The 14,373-nt window shown below is 47.0% G+C and overlaps 1 protein-coding gene across 2 annotated transcripts in view; it reads right to left on the reverse strand.

Moving 5' to 3' along the window:
* RANBP3 (RAN binding protein 3) overlaps positions 1-14,373 on the reverse strand; it is a 61,570-nt gene that overhangs the window by 16,669 nt on the left and 30,528 nt on the right. Inside the window, exons 4-7 of one of the 2 annotated variants that reach the window (XM_023764642.1) lie at positions 14,041-14,088; positions 6,647-6,683; positions 6,472-6,558; positions 4,106-4,177 (exon numbers count right to left, since the gene is read on the reverse strand). In XM_023764642.1, coding sequence (XP_023620410.1) covers positions 4,106-4,177; positions 6,472-6,558; positions 6,647-6,683; positions 14,041-14,088 — 244 coding nt within the window. The remainder of the gene's footprint in view (positions 1-4,105; positions 4,178-6,471; positions 6,559-6,646; positions 6,684-14,040; positions 14,089-14,373) is intronic. The other variant, XM_023764643.1, reaches the window with a different exon arrangement.

The following is a 14,373-nucleotide window of genomic DNA, read 5'->3' on the forward strand; positions in this document are numbered from 1 at the left end:
TGTTGGAAGAAAGTAAAGACTTACAAGATACCTCAAAAGGTCACACAAATCCAGAGACAGAAAGTGGATTCATGGCTGCCAGGGGCTGGGAAAGATAGAATGAGGAATGACTGCTAAAGGATATGGGACTTCTTTTGGGGGTGGTTAAAATGTTCTAAAATTAATTGTAGTGACAGTTGCACAACTCTGTGGATACACTAAAACCAACCAATTATACACTAAAATGACATCACAAATGCTGTCAGACCACTTTCAGGTAGGAAACAAAATCAAATCAGAATTCTGAGTAAAACAGAAGGGCCCTCTTCCTGTTGTCGATATGTTGGTGAGCCAAACTGCTTTCCTTGGGCAAAAATAGGATTACAGAAACTCTCACTGCTAGTTAGTAAAAAGGACTGGAGCCTGTGTTAGTGGGGTGGTGTCTCTCCCATAAGAGAGCTGTGGGCCATAAAAACCACACTCGGGAAATCAGACAAAACAGGATGCAGGGGAAGACATGCTGCCAGATGTTCCTTTTTAGAAGGAAAATACTGAATTACATTTCCAAAGCTTAGGGTTATTCAGAAGATGATTGGCAATATAAAACTAAAAAACTGAGATGAAATTCACAATTTAGAAAACTTCTAAAGCTCTTAGAGCTGGCTCTGCAATGCTCACATTGTGGCTACACATTGATGGCGACCACTGAGCCCTGTGCAGAGCCAATGCTAACAGCCACTGACCTGTGGGGCTGACCTATGCTGATCAGTGTGGGCAGCGGGCCCAGAAATTACTGCCAGTGAACATTCACTAACTTTGCATCTGGTGCCAGGCCAACCCTGAAGATGCACAGGAAATCTATGCTGAATGCTACAGTAAATTGATGGACAGATTAGCAAGGTGTACCACACTTCTGAAGGGGCCAAAGCAGGAGGGTGGTGTGCTTACAGGGCAGTCAAACCCTGGAGGCCCCTGCTGCAGCCCCATCTTCACTAAAACAAATATGATCTCTTCTCATGGCCTCCTGCAAGATGGTCAGGGTACAATGAAGAGGCATTGCTTGGAGGCCAGAGCCCCACTACACACAGGTGGCTACACTGGTGTCTTCTTAAGGGCACATGCATCCCCTTCTGTGAGCTCCCTGGCGGGAGAGGACTCCCCTCTGGGGCAGCCTCTTTCCTCTTCCAAATCATGTTTGAAGCAAGCAGGCTCCTTTGAGGGTACATTGTGTCCTGCCTCAGGAAGATCCTGAGTGACTTCTGAGGAAGTAATGTTCACCATCCAGGGAGGCCCAGATTTAACAGGAAAATATATCAGAATTCAACCTGATGTATACCAGGGGTTGGAAAGAATCCAAGAGAAGGCAGCCTGATGAGGGCTGGGGTGTGTAAGGGCAGTGCTGGTGCAGGGGGAGAAGAGTGCTTGACCACATATGGGGGAATGGGGCAATGAGTAAATAAATGTATTGAGGACAGAGGGAGTCAGGTTTCTTAGAAAAGAGAGGTAGATATACAGAGGGGGAGGTTAAGATGAATCCTGTTGGCAATGAATTGGAAGTATCCAGATAGAGATGTAGAAATATATGTAAATGTAAGCACATATATGCATATAGGTATATGTGTATATGTTCCTAGTTGTGTGTGTGTGTGTGTGTGTGTGTGTGTGTTTTCCCAGCTCTGGGCACTGAGAGGTCCTGAGAGCAGTGACAGCCCAAATGGTGGTGAACACACGGAGCACCCAGATCTTGGTTTCTTGAGACCATGCTCCATTAAGAACTATGACTCCTTTGAGAAAAGGGGAAAGATGATGATCTTGGAACCTCTTATTATGACAGAAAGTAAAGAAAGTGCTTAAAAGAATGCAAGGGACCTGGGAAAAGGACACAGGAACCTGGCTTGATGGGGCCCATTGGCCAAATCTGGAACAATTAAAATAACTGATGATCAAAATAAAATCTGAACATTAAAATAAAAACTAATAACAAATTGCAACCCACTGACTAAAACAGGAATCCATAAATCCATATCGACACAAATGACTAAGTAAAGTGGGGAAAAGAAAGCTGCTCCTTATAGTAGAATGCCAATTAATAAATGTTGGGGCAAAAATGGGGCAGAAAATCTCCATGTGGTCATCATCAGAGTAATAATTAATTCAAGCAAGAAAACATTAATGGATGCTAACAAAGGAGGGCAATATGAGAGATTTCCTCATGTCTCTAAGTATCTCTCCACTGAGGCAAACTGGCTAGATCAACCAAAGGACTTGTATACATGCATATAAGCATAACCAATGGACACAGACACCAGGAGGTGAGGGCATGAATGGGAATGGGGTGGGGGGGCAATGAGGGGATAAGGACACATATGTAATACTTTAATCAATAAGGAAAAAAAAAGAAAAGAAAAAAAAAGTATCTCTCCAGAAAATAGTAATGACAAAGGAAGAAGAAATAATTTTATAGTGGAGAAACCGGGCAGATTTCACCCTAATCAAGTGATCAAAGTCAACCTGGCCTGCACCAGGTAGAGTACACATGGTGTGCCACCACTGGGGTGCACTGGGAGAGCACGGCTGCACTTCTATGGCATTCCAGTCCCAAATACACAACCTGGGTGGAAGCCCCAGGACACATCAGACACCCGCTAACTGAAGGACTTCTCCAAAATAACTGGCCTGTAATCTTCAAGGTCACAAAAGTCAAGGAAAGAATGAGCAACTGTTTCAGATGGAGAGAGAGACATGTGATTAGAATCTGATGTCTTTGCTCTGAAGAACGCATGGAGCCTTCTAGGTAAAGGGATAGAGAAATGTTTATAAAAATTTTCCGTAAGTTTTAGGTCCCCCCCCCGCCCCCCCATTAAGCTAAAACATAAGACAGGCAAACATATAAGAGGCTCACTTTGCAGAGCTGATGTGCAAATCTAATATGACTGGCATGCTGCATCAGGTACCAGGGACCAGGGCTGTATCAGAACCTCTGCTAAAGCAGACTAAGCTGTCCCCTTTCGCAGGGCTACCCCACTCTCAATGCTGCGGGATAAAGGTTTTGGGGGCAGAGAGAGGGAGTGAGGCCATCACTCACAGACCTCAGAGGTGATCTTGAGATTCATAATAGAACTCCATGGCATAAAGGGATCAAGATGTGTGTCTTCAGCTACTGATCCCTAGACCAAAACAGACTTGCAAAGACTAACACTACCCCCACACCTCAGAACACAACTTGCTAAACCAGTGCCCCAGGTACGACCAAAGACCTTTAAAAACCAAGTTCCTCTTCAGAAGTGGGAAGGGGGGTCAATTCCAAACAGTTTGCTTTCAGAGTCAGAACAAATTCAACTGTTTGAAATGGTGCCATCAAATCAATCCTCAAAGTTATAAAAACTAGCCTCTTCCCTTGACATCACTCTCATGCCAGAGTATGAGTTATCTTGCAATGCTTTTGAAGTCGGCAATGAATTTATATAAGGCAGGTTTGGTTACAGAATTAGGGTGGTTAAACTTGCTCATTAAATCTTTTATGAGGAGAAACTTTCAGGAATTATTGGAGTTGGTTCTCCTGCAAAAGACCAAAAAAGGCAGGCTCTATGTTCTTCAGAGGGGAGCAAGCTGTTTTCCTTAAAGTTTTAAAGCCGTGATTAAATATATGCATTTATCCGAACACATCTAAGCCATACTAATTAATGTGGGAATTTAATGACTGAAAAGGGGTCTGGGAAATTACATTTCACATTAGTTATCTTTGGGATGGTAGTCAGTGGGAAAGGGGCAGGCTAATTCTTTAAGTCTATTTATTTCTAATCTGCCTTTTTAAAAATTACATAAATGTATTACTTGTGTAAAATTTTGAAAAATAAGTAATACACCTCTTTCTTTTTTTCAAGAAGGATGTAAAAATCCTTGTAAACAGGCTTACTTACAGAAACAGAAATAAGGGCTTATGAAGCCTCTCTTACACTGGATTCCAAATGTACAAGCTAAACAGTTGGGAAAACATTTAGAAACTGAATTCTGCTTTCAAACTGTCCATTGCTGTTAAGGTGCTATTTTACAATATTAACTGCTTTTCATCCCAGGAAAACCCCCAGTGACTGGCTGTGAAAGGCAAAGGGATGTGAGGGCTCACCTGGTTCTGAGTCAGAATTGCCTGCAGATGGCTCGCAGAAGGTTGATGGCATAAAAACATTGTTTTTTGATACTGTCAGCAAGGAGGTGCAGGCAGGGGGGGAACAAGAGGAAAAACAGAGTGAGTAGGTGGGGCAGACATGAGGGGTTGATCTCCAAGCCCCACTGTGGTGTATGAGGTGGGGGTCAGCATAATGAATAAGGCCTTTAGATACTCCACACACTCTACAGCAGGAAGAGGGGAGTCTCCAGCCTAATGGCCTCTGTCTGATGTCTACCAGTTCACTCTGGTCCACTGTGGTCATTTCTCCTGTCCTCACGCCCCTGGCTTTTCCTTGGCACCCTAGGCCCGTGGGGGCAGCCAGGAGGAAATCGGAGCACACCAGATGTACCAAGTCTTACCTGGGGCTGAGCCTCAGCCCCTGCTCCTTGTCACCAGTCCGGGCTCAAAAGTTGGCTGCACTCCCCACCACCTGTTTTGGATCTTACTGGCACTGCTCACCTTTCCATTTCCTCTGAGGATTGGGAGCTGATTATCTCCCAGTGGTCGGCAAACTGCGGCTCGCGAGCCACATGCGGCTCTTTGGCCCCTTGAGTGTGGCTCTTCCACAAAATACCATGTTCGGGCGCGCACGTACATTGCGATTGAAACTTCGTGGCCCATGCGCAGAAGTCGGTATTTTGTGGAAGAGCCACACTCAAGGGGCCAAAGAGCCACATGTGGTTCGCGAGCCGCAGTTTGCCTACCACTGTCCTAGACCAATGCACTAGAGCAGCGGTTCTCAGCCTGCGGGTCGCGACCCCTTTGGGGGTCGAACGACCCTTTCACAGGGGTCGCCTAAATACAACCTGCATATCAGATATTTACATTACTATTCATAACAGTAGCAAAATTAGTTATGAAGTAGCAACAAAAATCATTTTATGGTTGGGGGTCACCACAACATGAGGAACTGTATTAAAGGGTCGCGGCATTAGGAAGGTTGAGAACCACTGCACTAGAGAGAGAAAATGTTTGGTAGTCCTTTGCCCCTTCAGCCTAGTGCACAATACAAATCACCTCGTCTCTTCTCTGCTACACCTTCCTAATGAGAAAGTGTGGTTCAGCAGTAGACAGTGAACGGAAGGAACACAATCACAGCCAGGAAGTGGATGCTTCCTCATTCCATAGAAACACCTATGCACAAGCGGGCAGAGGCCCTTAAAAAAGGATGTCCACTGCAAACCATCTGGACAGTTCCTTAATGCCTAATGGGCAACTGACAGTGCATCCATTCAGGGGAGGGTCTTATGCAGTCATGAAAAAGGACGTGGCAACGTAAAAAAAAAAAAGCGTTAAGGGAAATAGGTAGGAAATTAAGTGTGTTATAGAGACAACCTTGAGAGGACGCTCACTTTCCGCACCAGCTATTCCTGTAAAGTCTGCATTACTTTTATAAGCAGAAACAAACTTTCCAAGAGTGTCTTTTTCCCTCCTTAAAGTGATATCTTTAAAGTTCACAGTTGTAAATGTTTTATATGAACTTTGCAAGAATGAACTTCAATTTGGGTAACTAGAGATCCTCTCCCAATACACGTGTATCTCTAAGTCATGGTTACAGAGACCAAGATGGGACAATGCCAGAGTGGACCAAGTCCAGATGAGGTGGGGAGGAGAGGGAGCAGCCCTGTGACAGCACTGACCCTCCAAACTACAGGGGAGTCCCCAGGCTCGAGGAGCCCCCACTAAGTAGCCCCAGTGTCTCTCTCTACCCTTGAACCTACCTCTTTTCTGCACCAGACTTTGCATAAGCTGTGGCTGGTCTTCTGGCTTCTGCGCATGTGCTCAGATCATGCCCAGTCCAGATACCTCTACAGGGGTCCAGTCTGGCCCACCTTTCAAGCCTCCACCAAGCCCTTTCCTCAGGGAGCTCAAGGCAATCCACCACCACAGTGTCTATTGGGACCACTCAGCTCACTATGAACCATGTGTGTGTCCTTCTCAATTGGACCACCAAGGTCTAGGCAGAAGGGTCAGGAGAATCCCCCACTTCCAAGCAGCTTTTGGAAGGTGGACATGTGATTAATGGTCAGAGGCCCCAATAGGGCTCAGATAGTCCCTTTATTTCAGAGGGACGATTTTTCTTGGTGCATCTTTCTTATCAGTCCACTAGGTCACACCCCTCCATAAGTGTCACTGATCCCAGACTGGGGTACCTGGTGCCACACCTCTGGCAAGCTCTAACCTTATCGTGACAGAGACCAAGTCTCAGATTGATTCTAACTGGATCTGGGCAGGAGACAGATGAGTGTGAGATGTTGAAGGGGGAACAGTGGGCTTGTAAACATGAATGCTTTTGTCACTCAATAAAGGTCTGTAGCTGTTACCTGACTGTGAAGGTGGGAATTGGGTTAAAGAGGACGTCCTTTCTCGCTTGACAGGAGGGCAGTAATTTCCATCTTCTCTGTCAGAATCTACAGAAAACAATGAGGAGGAGGAGAAAATCAGGCTCCTTCCATTTTTACAATGAAAGACAGTGAAACGTTTTAGAGGTTTCCTCACCTTCACCACCTTCAGGGCTGGAGCCTCCAGCTGACCTCTGAAACGAGAGCACATGTCAGGGTGGAAGAGAGGGCCAAGCTGCCCTCTCACCTAACAGCTCAGAAGTTCCGTAATAAATGGATCCTGAGACACAGTACTGAGGGCCAACTCCCTTAGCTCAGCCACCAAGTCACAGAGGAACTTTCAATCTCACGCTCAGAACTCCCCCATGAACCTTCTGCAGACCAGGCCACGTGCTAAGGAATCCTCTTAATGACTGACAGCACGTTTACAGCACAAGGATCGGTTTCTTTGTTTCTCCACAGGTTACAGCTAACTGGTGTGTCACTCCCAAATTCAAGCATAGTGAAACTTTACCTGGCCAAAACTCATTTTGCCAAGAGCTGAAAAGCGACCCGTTCTCCACTCTGAAGGGCAGCTGGACTGTTTAATTAAAATAAATGGTTGCCTAGCCTTAGCCAGTCTGCCTAAGTGGATAGAGCATCAGCCTGCTGACTGAAGGGTCCTGGGTTCGATTCTGGTCCAGGGCACGAACTTAGGTTGTAGGCTTGATCCCTGGCCTTAGTCAGAGCGTGCTTGGGAGGCAACCAATCGATGTCTCTCTCTCTCTCCCCCTCCCTTCTACTCTCTTTAAAAATCAATGAAAAAATAACCTTTGATTTAGATTAACAATAAAAACAAAAAATAAAAACGGTCGCCTAACACCGGATTGTGGTGGTTTCCATTCCTTGCCCTGGCATATTCCACGGTAAGGAACCTTGTTTCAAGGTAGGCCATTGTTTCCAGAGCAACCTAGAACTTTGATGCCTTGGACCAAAGTCTGCTGCAACGTGCTCAGAATAGAACAATTCATAGACTACAAACCCACTGAAAGATCTCTCTCTCTCTCTCTCTCTCTCTCACACACACACACACACACACACCCTGAAAGAAGGTGGCTGAAGAACCTTTCCTTAAGGTGGCTGAAGAACCTTTCCTTAACAACCTTTAGTTTTAGAATGTGAACAACTAACAATTAAGAGGCCTGAAATGAGTCCCCTCCCAACCCAGGATAACATAATCCCTCCTGTATGTCCCTTCTCAGGGATGTATGCTTCTTGAGAACTAAGCAGCAGAAAGCAAATGTGGAAGATTGAACATCACTCCTGAGGTGCTTAAGAAACAGCAGAGGAGCCAGTTTTTTTAGTTTCAGAAAAGCCCCTAAGACTCATGGTTAGCTAAATGACCACCTGCCTGGAGGAGCTGAGGGATGAAATGAGGTGGTGCATGTGAAAGAGCTGTTCACACGGCAGAGCACGTGTGGAGGCAGTAACCGCACTGAACTAAACTGTAGGCGAGGGAGGAACTGGAGGGACCCTCCTAAAGCTGGGGCAGCTAATTCTTGCTGGTGACCTGACACCCTCCCTGCTTTCCTCCTGAAGCTAGAACCTGACTCTGCACTAGTGAGGACCTCATAAAGTATTTCCAGCTCTGAGGACCACATGCTGTATATTGTTTTTACAATCTTTTAAAAATGTAAACACCACCTTAGCTTGTGGGCAAGAGTGTGTAGACTGGCCCGTCTTGAAGGATGGTGAGAGCTTGGACAGTAAGAAAAGGATTCCAACCTGGACCTTCTCTCCTGTGTGAGTCAATGACTAGGGTTTGAGTCAGAAAAACCAACCTGGGCTTCTTGCTCCAAGTCTGTGTCCTAAGAGCCTTCCTGGAAGTATTTGTGAAGGGAGAGGATGACACTGTCCCCAGGTGTGTCTCAGGGGATTGGGAGCTCACAGGGGACCATCCATCCAAGTGCTAGGGAACACAAACCCTTCTCACAACGGGGCTATTCAATAGTCCTTGGGGCAGCTGTGAACACACCACTGGGCCCAAATGGGGCATGAGTGGAGCGTGAGAGTGCTCAACCCCTCTCTTCAAGGCTTCTAGATCTAGAGAGTTTCTTCCAGCTCTGCCACTGCTTAAATGGGAAACCTTGGGCAAATTATCTCATTTGGAAAATAGGGTGCTGGTGCCTCCCTCACAGGGAAGTGGCACGGGGTCAACTGGATAAATAGGTGGCATTTGCTCAGCCCAACGTGCCAGTCCTTGCTATAGCTCACACCTGGCAGTAGCTTTGCTCTCCCAGCAAGCTCACTTCCACTGGATGTTACACCCTTGGACAGGGCTTGAAAGCTCAGGGACAGGCATGAACAGGTGAGTTGGGATTTGGAATAATGTCCTGGGGGCAGCCAAGAGTTGAAAGGCCAGGTTTGGAGACCCTTGAATGGGGGTTCCTGAGCCCACAGCACTATGATTCAGCAGTGACTGGGGCTGACATCTGATAATAAAGAGCTGAGTTACCATCCCGTGGCTCTGCAGGAACTGGGATCTGCCACTTCCTGGATTGACTTTTGGGATCTGGAAATGACCACCCTCTCTGGGCTCTGTAGACACTGTCTCCTCATCCACTGATGTCCTCCTTTCCCTCAGGTCTCTAAGTTCCCATGTGAGAACAAACCCCTTGGTCCTTTGGCCTCATTGCTCCGTGTCAGGGTCCCCTGCTAGACTCAAAGTTCCAGGAGGGGACTGGCCCTCGGCACCACACAGCAGGAGCTTCCTCAGCATTTGCTCAGTGAAAGACTAGGGAGAAGCAGTGAAGGCCTGTGTTCCTAAGTTATGCACAGGGCAACAGCCAGCAGCCCAGCCAGTGCTCCTGAAAGTTGTTAGGCCCGAGCTGCCTCAGTTGTTGCAGAGGAGATTCCTCTAGCATCTCAATCTCAACAGGCCTCCATACATAACTTTTCGGTTGCCTGCTGGCCATTTATGTTAGTTTCCACCTTGTGAATCTTCCAGGGCTCATTCTTCTATGGATTTCTAATTTCATTCCACTGTGTTTGGAGAAGACTGTATGGTATCAATCCTTTCAGATTTACTGAGACTGGTTTTGTGGCCTAGCAAGGGGTTTACCCTGGAGAAGGTTCCTCATGACTGAGGGGACAGTGCACTCTGCTGGGTCCATCTGTCTGGATATTCTACTGATAACTGAGAGTGCAGAACTGAGGTTTCCAACTCTTATGACTGAATTGTCAATTTCTTCCTTCAGTTCTGCCAATTTTTGCTGCATGTATTTTGGGGCTCTTTTAATGACACCTAAATTTCTTACCTCTTCCAACGACACAGCAAAGCCTCAGGCATCTGGGTCTCCTTAAGAATTTGAATGTTGCCAGGAGCCCCTCCTCAAACCAGGAGCCTCTGGAGATTTAGCCTCACCTCTCAGGGTCCAGGACTGCTTACCAGGACCCTTGGTCCATCCCATACCACTCCTCCTTGCCGTCATACTCCAACCTGTCTCTCTGCTGTTTTCTGAGTATGTCAGCACTGTCCCGCTTCAATGTTCCTTTGCCATGTGCTACTCCCAAGGCCTGGGTGCTTTTCCTGCAGGTCCACTCACTGTGGCCTCCCTGAGACCTTTCCCGATCACCTCCAGAATGAACCTATGCTCATGCCTATCTCACTGCCCAGAAAGTGGGGGCAGCTCCCCTTAACCCCACCCTCCAGCCTCTCTTGGGCCTCTACCCTGTTTTGTGTATCACAATCAGAAATGATCTAATGTGTCTGTCTCTAGCCATGATGAGGCCCTACCCTGTCTGTTATCCTCATAGCTCATATGTGCAACACCCAGGACACAGTACACAAAAAACTCTCAAGTATTTATTGCACAAATGGAGTCCATATCCTCCACTATGGCCCCTTAGGAAACCTGAGAAGAAAAATTGCCTGGCCAAACAAGATTCAGACACTCCTAGACCCCTGATTCCAGGAAACCCTCAAATTTTTGCCCCAAGTCTTTTGAAGAACCACCCACAGGCAGGCGATGGGTCTCTCGGTCCGGAAAAACCTGGAGGCCAAGGCCTGGGAAGGAAAACACAGGAAGACTCCCCGACAAGGAGAACCTTCCAAAAACTGCTGGAACCTCCTGTGGAGTATGAAACACCTGAGAAGCAATGAGGAAACTGACATTGGCAACTCTTCTAAAGAAAAAAAAAATTAGTGCAAGGAAGCAGGAAGACAGAATGTAAGGTGAAGTCATTTCTGCATGCCTTTGGAAATGCTGACTCTTTTAGAAATCCTTCATAGATGTCCATGTGAAGAGCAACCTGCCCTACACCCCGCTGGAGAAGGGCTGAGCTTGCTGTCTGGCAGGAAAAGGTCTGAGGTGCAGCAACTCCCTCTGCCGCGCCCCCCTTCCCCTCAAGGCCAACGCCAGTTCCACCATTTCCCTTGGATGGTAGCCTGGTGTTCTGGACCTCTTCTGTGTCAGAGCAGCCTGGGGGAAACCCTTCATCCCAATCAAGGGAGTGGCTACTCAGGGGTCAGTAGAAAGCAATGCCTGGGACTCCCAACTCCTTGGACCTCAGAAATCTGCAGCCCAAGTTCAAGGATTACCATTACAGAGACTCATATGAGGAGGACTCTAGAGCAGATTTTCAGGATCTGTGCTTCTTAGGGGGAACAGAAGCAGGGTGTAGAAGCCCCATTTTCTACTCTGCCTCTCCCCACAGTAGAATCCATCTGTGGAAGAGTCAGTACCCATTTGGGACATCATGATGAAAATATACCCAACTAACACTGACATAAGGAGGCTGAAGAGAAAGTAGAACAAAGATAACCCTTCAACTGATTTCTCTGGCTTCAGGACGGTGTGAACGAATGAAGCAGGTTCACAAAAATGGAAAAGCCCTCTTAGATGGCGGAGGGGCTGTGGGCTGGTAAGCACCAGCCTGAGAAGAATCAAAGGAGCTGCTCACCGTGTGCTTCTGGGCGGCACCGGCAGCCCTCTCCCCTCAGAAGCCACTGGGTCCTCCAGGGAAGCAGTTCATTCTGGGAGGCTTGTAAGACCCTGTCACCAAGTACAAAATCGGGATAATGTCTAACCCAGGATGGGAACATAGGCACGGGAAGCTTCTGATTTTTGTATAAAGGATTAAATTGTAAAAATTATGATCATTAGATTTATTATTACCCTCCTCCAAAAAAAAACACATGGCTCTCATGAGGCTGCCTGGTGTGGCCTCGAGGGAAACAAAGGTGCCAGGCCAGGGAAGGGGATGGAGCTGGAGATTGTGTTTCAGAACATGAAAGACATAGGCACACAGGAAGTGTGCAGAAATGAAAAGCACTGCCTTCCTGACCTCCCAGAAAAGACCAGAAAGCAAGACTAAGTCAGACAAGTTCTTTCCAGAAAACACTGGATGCCATTTGGCCTGCCTGGGCCTCAGTGACTCCAGCCTGGACTGACCAGTTAGAAAGTCCAGCTGGCTGTGGGATGAAAAATCAAATAACAGCAGGGCCTACTGCACTGGTTCAGTAGCTCAGTTGGTTGGAGCGTTGTCCCACACACCAAAAGGTTGCAGGCTTGCTTCCCAGTTAGGGCACATACCTAGATTGTGGGTCAGATCCCTAGCCAGACCATGTATGGGAGGCAACAGATTGATGTTTCTCTCTCTCTCTCACACATCCTTCTCTCTCTCTCAAAAAAAAAAAAAAAAAAATCAATAAAAACATATCCTTGGGTGAGGATTTTTTTTTAAAAAAAGCAAAGCCTGATCATGTCCTTGTCTTCTTATCAACTATGGGCCAATTTTGTGACTGAGGCAACCAGCTCAGAAATTCTTACTAAAAAAAGCTCACTGAAACAAGAAAAACAGAAGTGGCCTCCGAAGACATGAAGTAGGGTAGGGATGGAACAAAAGTCAAATCCTGTGCAGGAGCTGGAAGATGAGGGAAGCTGTCCAGCCAGGGGGCTCGTTCCAGACACTTTCTAAGCTTCTTGGTGGGTCTCGTAAACATAGTTTAAGCTCATCAGTGCCTTGGCTTGGAGCTTCAGTCCAGCAGACTTCAGCCAGGATCGGGGCAAGCACGAAGCTGCTCGCTTCTCCTGGATAAGAGAACTGAATCTGAAATGTGGTTTGGGTTTCTTCAAACTGCCTGCTGAGAGCCAGGAAGTCTGATATATAGACTTTTTTCTGGTACTGAGTCTTCCATGGCTAGAGTACTGATGAGACTGAAAGATGATCAAGGCCCTTTATAACAATTCAGCGAGCCACTATTTGCCATAAAGAGCTCATGCTTTATAGACCTCCAGGGATTGAGGCACAGAGAAGAGACTGAGCATGATGGATGAGACCTGCTGAGTAACCTGTGGGCGGTTTCCTGAACTCTGGTGTGGTACAGAGCAAGATCCAAATTTGTTCTGATGCAAACGCAATGAGTAACCAAGGGGAAAAATCTCAGCCCGAGAAGCCTGGATCAGGTTTCTCTGCCTTGATTTATGCCTTAATTGACCTAAAAAACAAAGTGAACTTTGCTTGAACATGCCCACTCAGTGAGGAAAGTCAACTGACAGGAGCCATTAGCAACCTGCCATGGTTTCCTCTGCAGACAGCCCCACAGAGCGAGCCCTTGGTGAGCCCTCAGAGCTGTCCCCAACTGACATGATGGTGGTGCTGCTGGGACTTGTGACGGAACAGAGGATTTCTGTAGTCACAAATGCTGAAACAGAGTGTGTGTGTGTGTGTGTGTGTCAGATGCAGGCCTTTACGGTTGTGCTCTCCATTCATAAACCACTCCACCGAGACCTGGCTCCCTCCCATGATGACTTCACAATCCATCCTGAGGTTCCCTGCTAGAACACTTGATCTTGTATTGGCCAGCCTGGGGAACAACTGAATTTCTTGGGATTAGAGTCTCCAACCCAATGTCCACAAGGACAGAGAAGCCACGTTCCTCAGAGATCAACATTTGGACTGGCCACAGGTGGAAGGTGAGGACCCACCAGTCTTACCAAGTGGGCACTAGAAGTGAGAGGGGCCTGAAATAGCCCACATGAATCTGGTAGAGTAGCTGCCATGACACAATTTCTGCAATTTAGCCGTTTGCTCTTCGCAGTTGAAAACCCTCAACCATCCCAGTTGGAGATGCCTCTAAGTTGTGTTTTTCAAACTAGGCAGCAGCAGAAGGCTTCAGAGTCTCTCAGGCAGGTCCACTTCAAAGTCATCTGTTCTTAGTGCCTGAGAACAGATGACCTGCTCGCAAAGGCTGAAGATAAAATAACTAACAATACCTGACTCAGGAAGAGGTCCCAGGAGCTGCTCTGCCCCAACCAAAAAAGTGACCACCTCTTAATTATTGCCCTGCCAGCTCTCGTGTCAGGGCTGTGATGCTAGAACACTCTGGCAGTAAGTGCCTCCTGGCTGGAGTCATTACTGAGCTTCTGAGTACACTTCATTATCCCAAACCCACTTCTATGCCATGAAGGACTGCCTCCCTGCTGTTCCCCACCCATGATAAAAACTACTACTTCTTTAGCCACCACACACTGATTCCTCCAAATTGTCAAAATATGACTCCAATCTCACCTTGGCCGAACACGGCTTCTTCTTGCGCCTATGGTTTGGTGCCTGTAACTGAATTTTAATGGTTTCCTTAAGAACACAGGGTACTGGTGACGTGACATAGAAATTGCTAAATGTCTAGGGTTGTGATGCCCTGGAAGGCTGCCTTGCATTCTGTATGGCAGAGTGGGGTCCTCTGTTTTCTTGTTAAGAGTCATTTTTCAATGTCACGACATTGGGGGTACCTAGAGGATGGAGTTTACAATCCTGAATATATGATGATGTTTACCTTTCCCAACTTATCAAACTCCAAACACTCAAGACATTTCTTGTTCTTGAGAGTTCACAATCTTCTCC

The sequence above is a fragment of the Myotis lucifugus genome, unplaced genomic scaffold, assembly GCF_000147115.1.
Source record: "Myotis lucifugus unplaced genomic scaffold, Myoluc2.0 scaffold_341, whole genome shotgun sequence".
NCBI lineage: Eukaryota > Metazoa > Chordata > Mammalia > Chiroptera > Vespertilionidae > Myotis > Myotis lucifugus.